At 49.0% G+C, this 18,908-nt stretch overlaps 1 protein-coding gene across 2 annotated transcripts in view; it reads left to right on the forward strand.

The window, feature by feature from the left end:
* Nucleotides 1-5,716: 5,716 nt before the first annotated feature.
* Nucleotides 5,717-18,908, forward strand: part of LOC144094328 (uncharacterized) — a 52,492-nt gene continuing 39,300 nt past the window's right edge. The window contains exon 1 of one of the 2 annotated variants that reach the window (XM_077628281.1): nt 5,717-5,871. In XM_077628281.1, coding sequence (XP_077484407.1) covers nt 5,863-5,871 — 9 coding nt within the window. In that variant the 5' untranslated portion in view covers nt 5,717-5,862. The remainder of the gene's footprint in view (nt 5,872-18,908) is intronic. The other variant, XM_077628280.1, reaches the window with a different exon arrangement.

Raw genomic sequence — 18,908 nt, forward strand, 5'->3', positions numbered from 1 at the left:
TCTCAGATAGAACAGCGACGATAGGGCGGGGAGAACTCCACTCGGAGAAGTTCCACACCCCTAACAAGGGAACTCCCCAGGGCTCGGTCATCTCACCTACGCTTTTTAACGTTGCAATGATCAGCCTTGCTAAACAACTTAAGGAAGTCGAAGGAATACACCATGCCATGTATGCCGACGACATCACCATCTGGCCAAATACGGGCTCACTAAAAGAAAAGGAAGAAAGACTACAGGAGGCCGCGACCTGCGTAGAGAACTACGTAATCGCGAGAGGGCTAGCATGCTCCACCGAAAAATCAGAACTGCTCAGAGTCTGGAGAGGGAAACAAAACCGCACAGTCCCGAACAGCGACGAGCTTGGGCTCAACGTCTATCTAGAGGGAAAACCCATACCAGAAAAAACACTCATAAGAATCTTGGGCATGTGGATACAATCAAACCAATGGTGTACACATGCACTAGCTCTACTCAAAGCTTCCACCCTACAAGTTGCCCGCATGATCACGCGCGTCTCCCATAAACGCTCGGGCATGCGAGAAGAAGACAAGCTAAAGCTGGTCAGGAGCCTGGTTATCAGCCGAGTCACCTACAGTCTTCCATACTACAACCCAATCAAAAGCGAAATCCAACAGATCGATGCGATTATACGCAAAGCATCCAAAACAGCACTCCATCTACCGCAATGCACATCCACAGAGAAGCTTTTAGCACTAGGACTTCATAACAACTTTGAAGAACTGAGAGAGGCACAACACGTCGCCCAGTTGCAGAGACTACAGCAGACTCTGTCTGGCAGGGAGCTTCTGCAGAAATTGGGATGCAACGAACAAATACAAGAAATCCAGCGAACCGCGACTATCCCGGACGGCATACGAGACACAACTAGAGTGACCCCCATCCCCAAGAACATGGACCCCAACCTACACGAAGAACGCAGAAAGGCGAGAGGCGAGTACATCCAAAAATCACTAGCCCGCCAGATAACAACGGTGTATGTGGACGCAGCCACATACCCCATAAGGGCGGGACAAAACAACCCCAACGCGGTAGCGGCTGTGATAAACTCGGACATGCGGGAAATCATCAGCGTGTCGCTACTGGACTGCACGGTAGTCGAGGCTGAAGAAGTGGCCGTTGCTCTAGCGGCAGCGGAGGGCTACCGGACTAAGCGATCCTTAACAATACTAACCGACTCTCAAACGGCATGCCGAAACTTCATGTTAGGCAGAATAGGTCACAAAGCGCTCCGCATACACCGCTCTGGGGACCGACCCAAACAAAGCACCGAAGAAAAACCAATAAAACATACGATGGTATGGACGCCGGGACACGCGGGAGTGGAAGGCAACCAAGCGGTCGACAGGGTAGCTCGAGGGTACACTTTCTACCGAGCTCCCCCCACAAGCGACCTCGAGGAAGCCGAACCTGTCCCTAGAGATTACTCGGCAATCTTAAACCACTACAAGGGCTGCAGGAAACGGTACCCCAACCACATAAATCTCTCTCCAGGGAAGACGCCATCGCCTGGAGGCTGCTACAGACGGGCTCATACCCGAATCTAAATACACTCAACAAAATACAACCCACAATATACACAGACAAATGCCCATGTTGCCATGAAACACCCACGCTCTATCACGTAACGTGGGCCAGCCAGAAAATAGAGGTGGCACCAAAAATACCAAACCCGAGTGCGGAGCAATGGGAAGGAATGCTCTCCAGCGACCGTCAGGACGTCCAACTTGGGCTAATCCGGCGAGCACAGCTGGCAGCGGCATCCAGCGGAGCCCTGGTCTAGGGGCAGACGACCATTGCTAAGAAGACGGACGACACACCTGACTCCGCCAATTTGCTCACCTACTATCTAGAGCTCAATAAACGTTTTCCTTCCTTCCTTCCTTTCTTCTTTCACTCTCTCCTTTATCCCTTCCCTTGGGGCGCGGTTCAGGTCTGCGCCGATATGTGAGATATGTACTGCGCCCTGAATTCAATGCAATCAAGGCGGAAAGCTGGGCTAGTTGGTGTTTCATCATGAATTAAAAGACTAGCGCATATAACAGAGACACAGACAAAGAAGTAGACAGGACGAGCGCTAATTTCCTTTCCCCAAAAAAAGCAGTTTTCATTTTCAAGTTTTTTTCTGTGCCGTTCTTTTGCGCTGCTCTCTAGTGTGTCAAATTTGAACCAAATAGCCCAAACACAAATTATAGTCACATATATCGGCGGACACCCGAACCGGTTCTGAGGAAAGAAAATGGCGCAGTAACTGTCTCACATATATCGGTGGACACCGGCGGTGGCGGCGCAATCTGACTTACGCGTGCCGCACCTGTTGCTCGGCGCAGCGAGGCTGCGGAGTCGGCGGCGGCGCAGCTCTTACGTCACGCGTGGCACACCTGTTGCTCGGCGCATGCGCATTAACGGCTCGGCCCGGTGAACTTGGCTTTACATGGCGTGGTGAAGCTATCGCTTTAAAACTGCTTTCGCACAATACTTCGTGACCCGCCGCAGGGGCACAGTGGTTAGAGCACTCGGCTACTGATCCGGAGTAGCCGGGTTCGAACCAGGCCGCGGCGGCCGCATTTCGATGTAGGCGAAACGCAAAGGCGCCCGTGTGCTGTGCGATGTCAGTGCACGTTAAAGTTCCTCAGGTGGTCGAAATTATTCCGGAGTCCTCCACTCTTTCTTCTTGTACTCCCTCCTTTATCCATTCCCTTACGGCGGGGTTCAAGTGTCCGCCGATATGTGAGACAGTGTGCCATTTCCTTTCTGCAAAGAACCAATTTTTCAATTTTGCACCACCGCCACGCACCTGAAAGCGCGATTTAGGTGTCCACTGACACAGGGAGTCAGTTAAGTACGTTTAATTAAAGTAATAATGATTGATTTTTGGGGAAAGGAAATGGCGCAGTATCTGTCTCATATATCGTTGGACACCTGTACCGCGCCGTAAGGGAAGGGATAAAGGAGGGAGTGAAAGAAGAAAGGAAGAAAGAGGTGCCGTAGTGGAGGGCTCCGGAATAATTTCGACCACCTGTGAATCTTTAACGTGCACTGACATCGCACAGCACACGGGTTAAGTGCGTTTCCCTAACTCAAAATTAAGGGAACCTACAACGGTGTCAGCGCCACGCCAATGAATGCCGGCAGCCTATTGAATTGAAAATCGAAGATTGTTTTTTAAGGAAAAGAAATGGCGCAGTATCCGCAGTATGAGTCCGCATATCCGTGTCTGCGAAGTTTTGCACAAAGGGGACCCCAGGCCGCTGAGGGTATCCTTTAATGCTATCGCGTCATACTGTTAAGGCGGAGCTTAAGTGTGCGCTCAAGTTTTTCACCAAAGGAGTTTCTCGCGTGGTCTTTCAGTGAAATATTTCGGATACGTTATGCAGAGCGAACTACACAGCGAAAAGCAGCTATGGAATAATGGCATGGTCTAGCAGTACCTTAGTTTGAGCTAGTTTTTTGGTGCCATTCCTGTCTCTGTGTATTCGTTCTTGTGCCGTCGCGGCAGTTCGCACTTGTGCAATTACGTCTCATGATATGATGATATGGTAAATGGGGGTGGGGGGCGGGGGGGAGGATGGGTGAAGCGCAAGGATACCGCACCGGGTGGCGTTCACCCTAGTAACTCCACTGCCAATGCTCCTTTAAAAAATGGCACGAAACGGCGCATTGTTTTGTCGGCCGCAAGTGTAAGTCGTGATCATCCTAGATTGGTATGAAGGCCTCTCTGTGTGCTCCAGCGGGTGGATTTATTGTGGACGATGTCGCGGAAGCGCGTAAGAGCACTTCAGGTTGCGCTGGTAGGGTATCTGCGGAGATTGGCTTGATTCAGGCCATTACCCTTAAAAAATGGTCTTATAGACACTCTGTAGACTTCTTATAGAGTCCATTGCCTTCCGATAGATATTTATTTTTGTCTATCACAGTCTATAGGCAGAAGTTCACTAAAAGTGTATGACCATAAATCTATAGATTGTCTAGAGACTCTCTGAAGCTTTTGTATTGCCTATGGGCTGTTCTCAAGGGTTTATTTATAGAGAGTCTATAGACTTCGAAGACATAAGTGTATGGACAGTTTATAGACTGTCTAAAGAAATTTTTGTAAGGGACTTTGCAAAGCCCCTCAAACTTTCAACAAGCAGCGAAAATTTTTTCAGATGGCGCGATAAATCTAGACCTTAGGGGTGGAGCGCGAAAGCGAAAAGCTCACGTGTCGCCAACTGGTGTATCGCGCACTACGCTTATCCGGCCATAGGATAAAGGAGCCTTAGTGGTGACTCATGCAAACCGCGTGGAGGACGCCATGGATGCGCAGCCGAGCTCTACGGGCGCGTTGGTGTCCAGCGATATATGAGACAGATACTGCGCCATTTCCTTTCCCTAAAAACCAATTATTATTATTATTATTCTACGGGCGCTGCCTCTAGCACGCAAACGCCGACTAAAAGCAACTGAAAAGGTGGCGCGCCATGCCCAGAAAGGGGCTGCCAGAAAACACGTATTCAGCCAGGCACCGAGCACTACTACTCTGTTGCCCTTCGGAGAAGTAATGTGGGGCTGAACTTTGAAAGCCTTTATCTCAGCATTGTCTTTCTGTCTTGTTGCTAAATTTGCAAAATCAATTCTTCTCCACACTGTTTCGTTTATTTTGACGGCGTTAGTTTGATGGCACTCTTTGAACCACACTGCAGGTCAAGACATACTTGGTTTCTCAATTTTTTAAATTATAAATTCCTTTTATGAGATCTTGCTCTTAGTCTAGAGATGCCTGGGAACTACGCCACATGAAGTGAAATCGGAAAATTTGTTTGAACAAGACTGAAGCATGCCTTGTCCTGTCATGTAATTACAGAAAAAACTCCTGTTCATCCAGTTTTAGATGCACGGTGTCTAGTCTTCAGGTTTTTGCACAAGGTTAAAGATACAAGAAATCAGAAAAAAATTTCTAGAAAAAAAAACATTTTTCAGTAATAACGCTGAGATTTTGTCCAAATGTCATATAGAATTGTTAATATGTATAAACTATTTTCAGGTAAACCAATCAAACAAACATAAACTTGGTTGAAAGTCGCTCCTCCCTCAATTAAAACTTAAGAAATATTTCTTTAACGTATGCTTTATAACGTTTTAGCTGCTGTTCAAACATGTATTAAGAAATGCCCCTATGTCCATCTTTGGACGTCCAACGGATGAACTACTCTTGATTCGCGGCCTAGCATCGCATGGTCTTGGGGATGCGTCTTAGAGTAAAAAATGCGATGTCCAAAGGAGATCGGCGAACATGCGAAGCGGGGTAGCCGGCTGACGTCAATTGCCGTATAGCTCATACTGTGAAGCTCATTAGAAGTCTCGTACACCCAGCACCAAACATTCTTTCCAAAGCAGTTGTACAGCTTATCTGGGACTGACGCTACGGTACATAGCGGCGCGACGGACTTGTGACCTCGCACTTTTGGAGGCGCACTACTGATTGTTTTTCTGCTTCCCTATTAACTCTCAAAACTATGCGCGATGGCAAGCGTGCCGTATCGCTCGAACAGCGTTTCATACCCCGCGGCTGCAGCGCGAAGCCGCGTAGTGTCCCACTCGCTCGCTGTCTGCCATTGTGGGCTGAGCATCTGCGAGCAATGAATACAAGAAAGGCCGCGCGATAAGGGATGCTTTCTAACCGCGCTCAAGATAGGGGCGTTCTCGACAGATTGACCGGCGTTCCAGCCGCGCTTTTCCTTCGGTGTACGTCGGAATAAAAACGCGACGCGTATCGTCGGTAGCGCCTGGCAGCGCCTTGCAGGCGACGGGAAATAAGAGGGCACGCGTTGCAGCAAGTCCGGGGCTCTCCATTCGCACCTCGCCATGGAAACGGTGAGTGCATCGCACTCGCGCGTGTACTGATGGGCGAACAGGCCTTTTTGGCCTGCCTAGGTGCGGGGTGGTTGTGAGCTGAGCGGTGGCGTCGTTCCGGTCTGCCGTTGGCCGTTTAGCCTGCATGGGTTTCCTTCTTAGAGTGGATGCTATACAGGACTTGCTTCTCCCGAGAGTCCGCTGTGTCGTGTGGAAACAGACAGCGGCCGAGTGAGGACATGCTTGGTGTGCCCTCCATTCATGGGGGGACCAATTGTTGAGAAAACTGAGAAATGCACTCCTTAGGCACTTTTCGAAATGCTTTTTTCAGCGCCTGTAATCGCTGGCTGTCGGTTCTTGTCGCAAGCTATCCAAGTGGCTGCAGACTCGCTTTATAGAAGTGTCAGTGAAGTGTTCCAGACTTTCCGTGCGGCAGTCTGATGTAATAGCTAGCGTAGCCAAGTCAAGCGACTTGTATTGAACATCGCGGAGGTGTCGGGAGCGTTGCCAGGAAGCATACAAAGCTTAGTCATCCTTCGCCTAAAATAAAGGGGACACTCAAGCTCCGCCTTAAGGGTATCACGCCTTAAGGGTAATTTGCGGCTCTCTTTCTTATTTAGTACATGTTTCTAACTGCACATAATAATTAGCATACATCAGTAGGCATAATACGCCACGTGATACACCACGCCACACACAAGGTCTCCCTTTAACCAAGTCGAATAAATGTGTTTCATTTGCCTATAGGGGTAACGTGTCGAACTCGCAACGCAAAAGTCGTGGGGTTCGGTCCCAAACTAATTACTCCAGCCTTAAGTTCAGCAAAGTTAATTTGCTTTACGACCTTATATGTGTCAATGACATTTAAGTGATGTTGCGACGTTGACAATTATTGTGAAGGTTCATTTTTGTATCTTATAAGGTTTTCTGATATTTGAAACATTATTCATTTCGCACAGCAAGAAAATAGAAACTAATGGCGGAAGCCAATAACGAGTGGTAGCAGAAAAAAACTAACGCAGTACAGATAAACTGTCGACGACCTTAGATAGTTGGCCAGTCGTAGTCTCTATACGTTTATTCCAGGACAACTGTACATTGAAATACGCTCAAAGGCTTTTAACTTTAGAAACAAGTTGAATTTTAGTTAAACCTGAAGAAAGCGAAAAGTCTGGGATGCGAGAAAGCTTACTTCAATGCAGGGAAAGCACTGGTTCGGTTTTATTAGTGTTGAATACTAAATTAATGATTGTGCATTCATAAAGGGAATGCGAACACATTCGCTTGCGCAGCGATATCACAAATAGGAGCTGATTTAAAAAAGGGCGGTGTCGTCGACATTTATTATAAATGCATTTCTTGTCTAGACAAATGATGTCATTTATGGAAAGGTTAAACAACAGTGGACCCAACATGCTGCCTTGTAGCACACCGGATCGTACAGATTTGACATCGGGCAACTCATTATCTTTACCTGCTGACTACGGGAGGCATCCTGTGTGGCTCGTACCTCCCTCCCCTGACCTCCCTGCGGGGAAAAATATATCAAGCCTCGGCTTTGCCGGCCTATCTCTTGACGCCACTCCAGACCGATGTCGTCCTTGACAATACGTACGCGAACGCTTGCCTCGCGAGGCCTTATAGCAGCCGTACACAAAAATGATTGTCAATGCATTTCGTGATACTCTTAGGTCACCTTACTTATAGCGGTTGTGCAGGTAGGCAGGTACATACGAGTTATATGGAAGGATACAAGTAGGCTCTCGCAGGAAACAAAGGATGCGATTAAAACATGCCAGAGCACGAATGTCTCAAACGCCATCCATGAGGCAGAACTAGCAGAACTGTCAAAGCTGATCAATATGCCTAAGTTAAGCGACATGATGAAGTAATGCAGTACAGATAAACTGTCGACGACCTTACATAGTTGGCCAGTCGTAGTCTCTATACGTTTATTCCAGGACAACTGTACATTGAAATACGCTCAAAGGCTTTTAACTTTAGAAACAAGCTGAATTTTAGTTAAACCGGGAGAAAGCGAAAAGTCTGGGATGTGAGAAAGCTTACTTCAATGCAGGGAAAGCACTGGTTCGATTTTATTAGTATTGATTACTAAATTAATGCAAAGGCGCTCAAGAGGAAATTAGTCGTGGACAAAAGTCTGATGTACGCTAAGAGAGGAGGAGGACTAGTGTCACTGTAGTCGGATACAATTAACGAACGAATCGGCTGATACCTTCAAAGGAGGCCCTCCAGCTAGTGGTGTCGGCTGGTTTCTGCGACGCCGTGGGTAATCAACAAATCAGCCAATCAATTAACCAATCGATCAATCAGACAATATATTTTTATTTTCGCACAACAATAAAAACGCTACGTCGTCAAAAAAAGGGGGGTGGCAGGAGAAAAAGCTGCACAGTTGCAGCTTGAGACGGCCCCAGCCACCCGGGCAACAACAGCAGGATAGTAGTGGTTTAGAGTTGCGTTCTAATTACTAGGCGCAGAGTGCAGAAAACGACAGAGAAAACAGGGGCATGTGAAAAACAAAACAAAAGCAGTTTGCAGCTCCAACTGAAGGTTGTTACAGAAGTAACTCCACAATCTCAGTTTTGCTCAGTGCCATTACGTCTGTGTGTTGCTTGGCCAAATCAGTAAGTGTACGGGGGAGCGTGTAATCAACGCGATGTCGCCCATAACTTGGCCGTGTGAAATTTTCGTGTTTAGTTGAGGAGGGGAGGTGCATTCTTGTTTGAGGATATAAGCGGGAGAGAGGAATGAATATTACTTGCCTAGGCTCTATCGCTCCATTGTAGCATTTTATTACCCTCTACTTTGATATACTAGCAGCTGTTATTATTCTCTACTTGTGGAAAAGAAGTTTAGTATGCTCATTGATTCTATTGATCTGTATTGTAGCAAGATAAGTTTGTTCGAGTTTTGTGAGCTAGTGTTTCTCCACACCGGTGCACACTGCACAGTATTTGAGCACTGAATGAAACATAGAACTATAGGAAAGTTGTTTAACTCTGGCGGGGAATAAATGGCATATTTCTATTGAGCATACCAACTATATTTCATGCCTGTGAGTTAAGGTTATCGACATGGTGGATGCAATGCATGTGCTGAGAAAAAACAGCTCCAAGTGTTTGCATAAATCTGTATATCTTCTACCTTTACACGTACCTATGGTAATGCTCTCAGGCAGTTCCACAAGTTCACCTGCACAGAACAGAATGCGTTTTGTTTTGGATTCCTTTAATAACAGGTTGTTTTCGGAGCGCATTCACGCAGCTTAAATCAAACTGATCTCGCGAGGGGTAAAATGTTGCTCAGATATTCTCCAGTTAAAAAAGGTTATAATCATCAGCGTAAAAAACAAATTTGAATGAATTATCGCATAATACGAGATAATTTACATAAAAAAGAAAAACGACAGGACCTAGAATGCTGCTCGCGGCACACTGCTCTGTAAATATCGCATATACGTGATTTATGTTCATTACTTTCAACGAATTGCGAGCGTAATGATATTGTTACAAGTGGACGAATCATGAACGAAGAAGTGGCGGTGCGCTGAACGACGACGACGTTGACAGTTGGTAGCTGGGCGCTCGGTTCTGAGCTGAGTGCTGGCCATCTCAGAGCAGCCGCCAATATAGACTTACCGCCGTAACATCCCCGTAACAATATATACAACCGGATTGGTGAGTGCGTTTGTAGCGCGGATTGGTAGCGCGGAAATCGTATTTTTGTAGTTTGTCTATTAATACGATTAACACGATGAAAGGCTTTACTAAAATATATGTATATTTCCGGAGTTATTAGTTTGCTTTCTAAACCTTGTAAAATAATGTCTTTTCGGTTCAGCAAAGAATTTTCTGTAGAAAGATTTTTCCTGAAATCAAAGTGCCATTCAGCTATTAGTTCGTGTTTTGAGAAAACGTTTCAATTTGAATATTAACAGTTTTTCCGGTCGCATAGAAAATATTGCTTAGATATCGGACGGTAGTATTTATATTAATTCTGTTACTTCTTTTTTATATTTATAACCCGAACTAACTGCATGTTCTTTGGCAACACACCTGTCGATAGTGCGAAATTAAATATATATGTGCTAGGGTTTAGGGTGTATGGGGGTTTAAAGTCCCAAAGCGATTCAGGCTGAGAGGGACGCCGTAGTGAAGGGCTCAGGAAATTTCGACCACCTGAGGTTCTTTAACGTGCACTGACATCGCACAGCACACGGGCTTCTAGAATTTCGCCTCCATCGAAATTCGACCGCCGCGGCCGGGATCGAACCAGCGTCTTTCGGGTCAGCAGCCGAGCGCCATAACCACTGAGCCACCGCGGCGTTCTATTATATGTATATGTGCTAGGGCGGTGCAATTAGACCACTCACTTATTTAATAGGCCATATTTCTAAACCATTTGCGTCCGTGCTACAACTGTTTGTAAGGCCTTGGAAACGAGTACTTACTTATCTAGGGCAAATTGGCAGGAGAAATATGCTTTTAGAATTTTTAGTCATGTATATGATGGATCTGCTACTACGACTGTTACCACCTATCTTGGTTAATCATTGTGATTAACCACTGGTTAACCTAGGCGACCGCATTTCTCTGGAATGATTGCAGCCGCTCGCATCCCTTTCTGTGATTTTCGATATTAACGCAAATGTTTAGTGGCCTGATTTCGGAAGGCTCGTCGTCACATTTAAATTAGGTGTGGTCAAGAACGGCGGCGCTTTCGATTTTCGACGACCGCCAAGCGCAGTTGCTGTTTGCGGGCACGTGTTCGGCCAGTTCGTCTTTCGTCTGCCTTTACAGAAATTGTTTGCAGACATTCTATAGGCTTCTTCAGACTCAGTTGCCTTCCTGTAGATATTTGTTTCTGTCTATTCATAGTTTAAAGACTAGCTATTAATCTTGCGGAAGTACATGGCCATAAATCTATTGATTGTCTGTGGACTAGCATATAGTACTGGTACGTATAAAGTTTATAGACTTTATCAACAGAAGTCTAAGGGCAGTCCATAGACTAAACAAATTTTTGTAAGGGTGCAGCCAAATTCTGCGTCCGCAAACTATAATGTCTCGAATGATCTATGCTGTAATCCCAGCCACGTAACAATGTTCATTAACAGGTTACGCAGCGAGCCCGCTCTGCATACGAGATGAACGTTCGAATTTTTTACTGCACATCCTGCACCAGTTCAGAAAGTGCAGAACTTTCATTTTATTTCCTTACAGGCCTCAGGAAGAGGTGGGAAGTATTAGGAGAACATTGTTACGATAGTGCATATTAATGCGAGAGCATTTCTTGCCCCATGAGTGGCGTGCACAAGAAGTGTGGACAGAGCGTGCCCTCTTGAGCTGTCGATCATCCAGTAAGAGTGTTTATATGATTTTTAATGAATAATAAAGTTTGAATGGAAAGTTTAAATGACCGATTACTAAGCAAAATAATTAGATAAGACAATTAATTTTGCTAATTAATCCGAGTAATTCACAAAGTTAGTAATTCCTCCAGAATTGAACGAACAGTAAAATGCGCTATTAATCGATTAATTAACAATAACTGGCAGTGATTAATGAATAATAAATAATAAATAAATACGTATTTAATTAGTATAACCGGTCAAACTAATGAAATAACTACAATCAATGATTAATTAAATTACAGCATTCATAGCTAACCAAAGGCTCCCTACAGGTCACGTGTTCGATCACGTGAACGGAACTCGAAATGCTTTCGCGTTTCCGCACGTAAGTAGACTAAAGTGCGCCTTTAATTTCTTTTTTTTACGCTTCCAATCAGCTTGGATGAGCAGGTTATGACAGCGATGTCAGTGTTGCTTGTAAGGCCGTCTGCAGTCTGCAGCTGTGCGGGGAAACAAGGAATTGGAAAAGGCGACATGGAGTGCGTGAGAGTAGAGGGGCAACGTCTCGCTCATGGATGATGCGGGGTGATATGTGTGATGGGGCAAGAATATCAGGTGCGGCGCGCATGGGGCTGTTGATGGCTTTATGGAATAAAGATAGGTGGAAATGCGACGACGGAATGATAAGGGCGATAAACCCAACGCTGACGTCATAAGAATACGGTGCATGAATGAACCTGGCAGCGAGATTCTGAACGGACTCGAGAGAATAACAATCTTGACGAGGGTTCCAAACGGGTGATGCGAATTCTAGCTTAGACCTGACGAACGTCTTATTGGCTTATAGCTTAACATGATGATATCGCGTTAGTGGCATGCAAATTTCAAGAAAGATTCCTAGAAAGTGCTAAGCATAAATTATTATATTGCGGAACTGCACTGTTTTAAAAAAAGCGCCCAAATGGGAGTAAATGGCTTGTCCTCTAGCGCACACCCAAAAGGAGGTTTTATTTACTCCCATTATATGGAGTATTTTATTTACTGACTTATACAAGGGAGGTATTTTTTTACTACCTACAGAAATAGAGCCGAAAATTGAGTCGTGTTTATTTATCCTATTCAGGCTCATTCTTACAGCAGTGCCAGCGGCGAAAACAGGCAGTAGCTGCGGGGGCCGCCGGCAGTCCAAATTGGGAAACTGCGCTGCCCTAATGTGATCCCGCGTCGCGTGTTCTCTTCGCCGTCTGCAAGCCCAGCAGCGACGTAGGCGGAGGTGGCAGGAGTCGTCTGCTTTTGCTGTGCGAGCTCGTTTGGTTGGCTGTGTTCGTAGATAAAGGGATGTAACATTAGAATCAATATTTCAAATCTGAAAAAAGTCGCGGAGTAGTTTTCACTGTCTGCACCACGCTATATCTGAGTAAAAGCTAGAGCAGAATAAGTTGAAAATGACAACACCCCTGAAGGAAGTTTGGTGTGACGTTCCTTGTGTGTGCTACGAGGGTCCGCGTTCGACGGCGCGGCGTAGACGGAGCCCCCAGTGGCGGCAAAAGCACTCAAGGGAAAGCAATTCAGCTGGAAGAGAGGAGATCGGCGACAGCCGGTCTCGTTTTGGAAGCAGCCAGCACACATGTTTCTACTGTATATGGCTGCAAGCAACTTGAGTGAGATTGCTTTCGGGCCTGCCGCCATGGACCGCACGGAGAAGACCCAGGTGACAGCTGCGTCCAATTACCGAGCCATACTCGTTGAGAGTGAACGACCAAAACGAAGGGGTTTAAGCACAACCGGACCCCCTTTTCATAGTGTCGGCACGTGTCGAACGCCGCCGCCGCCGCCGCGGGGAGACGGGCGTTATCTTCCCCAATTGCCGTGACCGTGCCGGGGACAAAGGGCCTCGTTTCGGCGGGCCTGGCCCCGTGACAAGACGGCGGGCATCATCACCAACACTCCCGAGCACATCCTAGGACAAGGGACCACTTTCCCGGCCTTTTAGTGACCTCGCGTTCCGGCCTTGAGTGGCGAGTGTCATTTGATGGAGAACGGAGGTCGGTGACCCGCGGGAACCGTCAGCGGGCCAGAGACCGTCTACCATAGCCGACGCTACCTCGACGACAACCTTCTTTCCCTCGGACTCAACACGTGACGAGGGCGAGACCATAATTGCGGTGGTGTGTTTGTGCGCCCAAGTGAAAGCCCTAGGCCCCTCCCACTCCGGCGTGGGCGTCCTCAACCTAGGGAATGTGGAAAAGAAGAAGGGTATAAAAATCGACAAGGAGTACGGAAGAACGCTCAGGATGATATCGTTCGCCAAGGGGGCCTTCAGCGCCGAAGCCCGACGGCGTGCAGCTTCTGCCAGCAACCGTTCGAGCTCAACTCCGGAGCCCCTCCATCGTCCCCATGAAGTCGTCGGCACGTAAGCTCGGACACCGCAGGCTCTGATGTATAATCATAATCATGTATAGTTATTGAATATATCTGTTTGTTTAAACTGAGCCATACGGTGTCTCTTTGCCTCTCCGTCCCGTGTGGACCTGCGCATTATGGGGGGTCGTCACACTGGTGTCAGAAGTGGGGTCTCAAAAGCAAATGTCCTCTGAATGCTGCGACATTCATGACTTCAAAATTGTAATCAAAAGGGAATCACGGGACTGATTGTGGGACTTTTACCCCCATTTGAGAGGCTTGAGGCACCGGAGGGCTTGAGCGAAAAAAAAATGTCTGTACCTGAGGGAGCTCCCACTCCACAGCCGTCGCTCGGAGCAAGCATGCTGGCATTAGGAAGCGTCATTCCGACGTTTACGGGAGATAAGACAGGGGTTCCAATCTGCGATTTGTTTTCCATGCTAGAAGAGATTGGGAAAATGGGGGGATGGTCCGATGCTCAAATGCTGGGAATGGCGAGGTGTAAGATGGCAGGAGCTGCTCATGATTTTGCATGGCGAGACGAAAAATTAAAATCCACAAAATCATTTGCGGAATTTAAGAAGCTCGCGTTTGAGCATTTCGACACTGAACCACGTCACGTGCGGGTACAGAGGTTCCGTGACGCCGGACAGATGGTAGGGGAGGACGTGCGAACGTTTGCGTCGCGGCTTCAGCGCCTAGCACGCGATACGTTAAGCAGGGAGGAGGAAGGAGACCAGCTAAAGAAGAAATACGCGGAGGATCTACTTAAAGAGGAAATGACCGCTTTGTTCGTGGCTGGTCTGCAAGACCCCGTGCGCCGGTTCGTGCTCTCGCGCAAGCCGAGCAATTTCGACCCAGCCGTGGCGGCCACATTGGATGAGGAACGAAATGAGGCGTTAACGACAGCCGCAGCGAGAGTACGCGTCATAGAGAGAGCGGTGCTCAACCCTGAGGTTGCTCTCTTGACAGAGCGGTTAGATCGCTTAGAACAGCTGCTATCTCAGCAGGTAGAATGCCAGGTTGAAGCGCGCGCTCAACAGCGCCCATTCGCTGGAAACCGGAGACCGCCACAAAGCTACTGGCGCGGTATGCAAGATTTTGAAGAAATCGTATGCTTCGCTTGCCAGGGTCGCGGACACATCGCCAGGTTCTGCCAAAACGTGCGCCGTGGGGAGCCACAAAGAGAAGCAGGCGAGACACGCCCTAAGCAAGCCTACAGCGGGGCTCCAGATACCGAGACAAAAAACTAGATAGTCCTCCCCATCCTGAGGAGCGTGGGGAGGGAGCAGTGGATGATGAGGTGGTGGTGGTTTGTGTGGCCGACGAGGCATGCCCTGTTGTGCGTTACAAGTTAAATGGTTGTTGCATGGAATTGTTGATAGATACGGGGTCAAAGGTGACATTGCTTAAGGAGAGCAGTTTTAACACGCTTCGAAGGAAGGGAGACCGCGAGATGTTGGAAGCGTCTGGTGGTATGGCAACCAAATTTGTAGGCATAACGGGGGATCCTCTTGGCATAAGTGGACTCTACCGGTTACACTTCTCTCTCGGCGGAATTGCATTGGAGCACCACTGCTACGTATGCCCGGACACGGTGTCTGTGCCAAACGGAGTGTCAGGTATATTAGGGCAGGATTTTTTGAGAAAAGGGAAGATAGTAGTCTCATTCTCTGAGGAAGAGGTTAATGCGGGCGGCTCAGAAGTTCCGTTTTTGAACAGGAGAGGGGCTGAGATTCGCATTACCGATATCGACACCCGTCAAACAGTGGGATCATTGGAGAAGGTATATTCGCGGGTTGCCGTCAGGCTGGTCGATGAGGCGGTCGTCCTTCCTTGGTCGGAGCACATTTTGTACGCGTGTGTGCCTTCAGATGTAGAGAGCGGCGCCGTGGGAGTGCTTGAGCCGGTCGACTCTCTCAGCAATGGCCTGAAGGCAGCCGCGTGCCTCGTGACAGTTAATGACGCCCACAGAGTGCCCCTACGGGTGGTTAACTGTAGCCAGCAGCCACTGAGCCTTCCCAAGAACAAAACATTGGCTTTCTTCACCTCTGCGATAGAGAAACGTGAGCCCACCGATACGGTACTCGCAACTGTAGAGCATGCTAGTCCTTCGGCTGCTCCAAAGGCGTCGTTCGATCTTTCTCACGTAAAATCCAGGGAGAGGGAGGCTCTGGCTGGTTTGCTGAACGACTACTCGGAGGTATTCGCCGCGTCCAACCTGGATTTGGGCTGCTGTGGCGTTATAAAGCACAGGATAGAAACCGGCACTTCATCGCCCTGTTTACCAGCGTGCGTACAGGATTCCTTACTCCCAACGTGAGGAGATGGAGCGGCAGGTGCAGGACCTGATTGATCGCGGCATTGTCGAACACTCAAAGTCACCCTGGGGAGCACCAGCACTATTGGTGGAAAAGCCAGATGGCTCGTATCGATTGGTAGTGGATTACCGCAAACTAAATGCCGTAACTCGCATCGATCCATACCCCATCCCCAATATACAAAGAGTATGGTGGAGCTGCCATAAAAAAAACGTAAACCAATAAGCTCCTGCCTGTACCACTAAAGTATCACAGGCTTAACCCAATCGTAATATAAATGAAAAGCCCCGAAGGCAATGTTGTGCTTTTGCCACCCACAGCCGGGGGAGCGGGCCCGGGGAGACTCCCCTGATCTCCCCTGGGACGTAGCGGAGGGGGTGGGACATAGGTTGTGGGAATGGGACTGAGGGAAGGGTTATGGGTAATGTGATGGGAATGGGGACAGCGAGATATTGACCCTCATTTTATCATCGCTCGACTCCTGTCTGGCCAGGACAGGGAGGGCGTCGATGTTGTCCAATGGTGCGGCTCCACTCACGGGATGCCCGACCACCCAACGACGCAATAGCACCGACTCGGAGACAGGGAATCCTAACCCGGGGCAGCTGCCTCGGGCTCCTCCACGACTTTCAGGCGTCCGGTTCGGACTTGCGTTACGCTCCCAGCTACTAACCGTCAAGTGTTTTTCGCGGCTTTTCAGACTCCGGAAGTATGTGTGGTGGATCCAGCCAATGGAATTAGACTCCCAGGGACCCACCTGTGCTTCCAACCAACCATCCTTGCACTTATTTCCTCCCCTGGCTTGCTCCACACCTACTGATGAGGGAGTGTTCAGGGCCGAACTGACCGGGCCACAAACCAAGAACCTGGCCGAGGGTGAGATAACCCGGGCCTACTCCACCGCTACTCCACAACATTGACGGTTTTTGCATCGGTCCTACTAAGGTCCCCCTTACCTCGGCGTCCCGCGCTCTAGCCTCACGGCCTCGCGGTCAGCCATCCCTGGCTGCTTCACCGAGGACATCGCTCCCAAGGAGCCCTTCTGCTGGAAACCCCCGCGCGGACCTGGCCTCTCCGTGGCCAGAAACCGACGCGCCAGCCGGTAGCCACGCACGCCCCCGCGTGCAGAGGCCTTTTGATTTTAGAGCACTTTTCGAGCCTAATTCCGTGAGTCCAACCTGATTATGAAACCAGGCCTGCCTCCGCACAGGCATCGGACCTCACGTGCGCGACTGGCCCACTCAGTCGCTTGGGAGTCGCTGCCACTCCCATGGAGTTTTGCATCCCCAGGGGACGGGCCCCGGCCAGCCCATCCCCACCGCTGGCGTTGTACCGGAACAAAGCCTAGTAGCCGAAACTACACTGGCCCGTATCCGGTGGCAGGGGGGTCCACGGGCAGGCCGCACAGTCGGATTTCCCCCCATCCCCAATATACAGGAGACGCTTTCTCAGCTGGGCTCTGCCAGGTACTTCACGGTAGTGGACATGGCGGCGGGATTCTGGCAGATAGCAATGGATCCGGCAGATGCCGAGAAAACGGCATTCAACACGCCCTCAGGGCACTATGAATGGAAAAGAATGCCGATGGGTCTGGCCAACAGCCCTGCTGTCTGGCAGAGAACCGCTGATGTTATCCTGGCAGGTCTTCTGGGGAGGCTGTGCTTCGTGTATATGGATGACATAATCATATACAGTGACAGTTTTGAGAACCATTTGCGCGATATTGAGCAGGTTTTGGTGCGACTAAGAGAAGCGGGTCTCAAGCTGAAGCCCTCTAAGTGCCAATTCCTCAAAAACGAGGTGAAATACCTCGGGCACGTTGTTTCAGCTGACGGCGTGCGACCGGACCCTGAGAAACTAAGGTGTGTCTCGGATTTTCCATCCCCGACTAGCGTCCGCCATGTCCGGCAGTTTCTCGGCCTGATCGGTTACTACCGAAGGCACAGAGAGGAGTTCGCCAAGCTCGCTAAGCCGCTCACCGCCTTAACAGCCAAAAATGTCGCCTTTCGCTGGGACGAAAACGCGGAGGATGCTTTTGGGGCCCTGAAAAGGAAGCTAATGAGTGCACCGCTGTTGCGCCACCCGGATTTTAATTTGCCCTTCGTTATGGCCACAGATGCGTCAAAGTTCGCAGTTGGTGCCGTGCTATCTCAGGTTATCGAGGGCAAAGAACATCCCGTTGCTTTTGCTAGCCGACAGCTGAGCCCCACAGAGCAAAAGTACGGAGCTACGGAAAGGGAGTGCCTCGCCGTTGTCTGGGCAGTAAAGCACTTCAGATGCTACCTTTACGGCCGCAAATTGAAGCTAGTCACAGACTGCCATCCTCTGAAATGGGTGATGAGTGTCAGGGACCCTAGCTCGCGACTCGCTAGATGGAATCTACACCTGCAGGAATACTGCTTTTAAGTGGAGCACAAGTCAGGAAAGACACATCTGAATGCTGATGCACTCAGCCGCACAGCTGCCGTGGCAGCTATAGATGAGTTTGTCCCCGTAGTCGACCCCGCCGAATTACGCACAGAGCAGTGCAAAGATCCTGACCTGAAGCGAATAATCGAAAGCTTAGAGGGCGCACCGTCTCACCCCGAACAGCCAGGTTATTTCATTGGCAAAGACGGCACCCTGTGTCGGCGCACGAGACCAACCAGGAAAGGGAGACCAGAGAAAACCGCTTGGGAGAGAGTCGTCATACCTCGGTCGTGGACAGAAAGGGTTCTTCGCGCGTTTTACGATGCGCCATGCGCCGGTCATTTTGGCGTAGCAAAGACACGCAGGCGTGTGGAGCGTTTGTGCTTTTGGAGTGGCATGCGACAGGATGTTAGAGACTACTGTGCGAAGTGTCATTCCTGTCTCGAAAGAAAAACACCCAAGGGACGAAGACCAGCTCCAATTCAGCCGTTCCCTGAGGTTTCGGCTCCCTTCGAGCGGACAGGTATGGACATAATGAGCCCATTGGC

Source organism: Amblyomma americanum, chromosome 6 (genome assembly GCF_052857255.1).
Source record: "Amblyomma americanum isolate KBUSLIRL-KWMA chromosome 6, ASM5285725v1, whole genome shotgun sequence".
Taxonomy (NCBI): domain Eukaryota; kingdom Metazoa; phylum Arthropoda; class Arachnida; order Ixodida; family Ixodidae; genus Amblyomma; species Amblyomma americanum.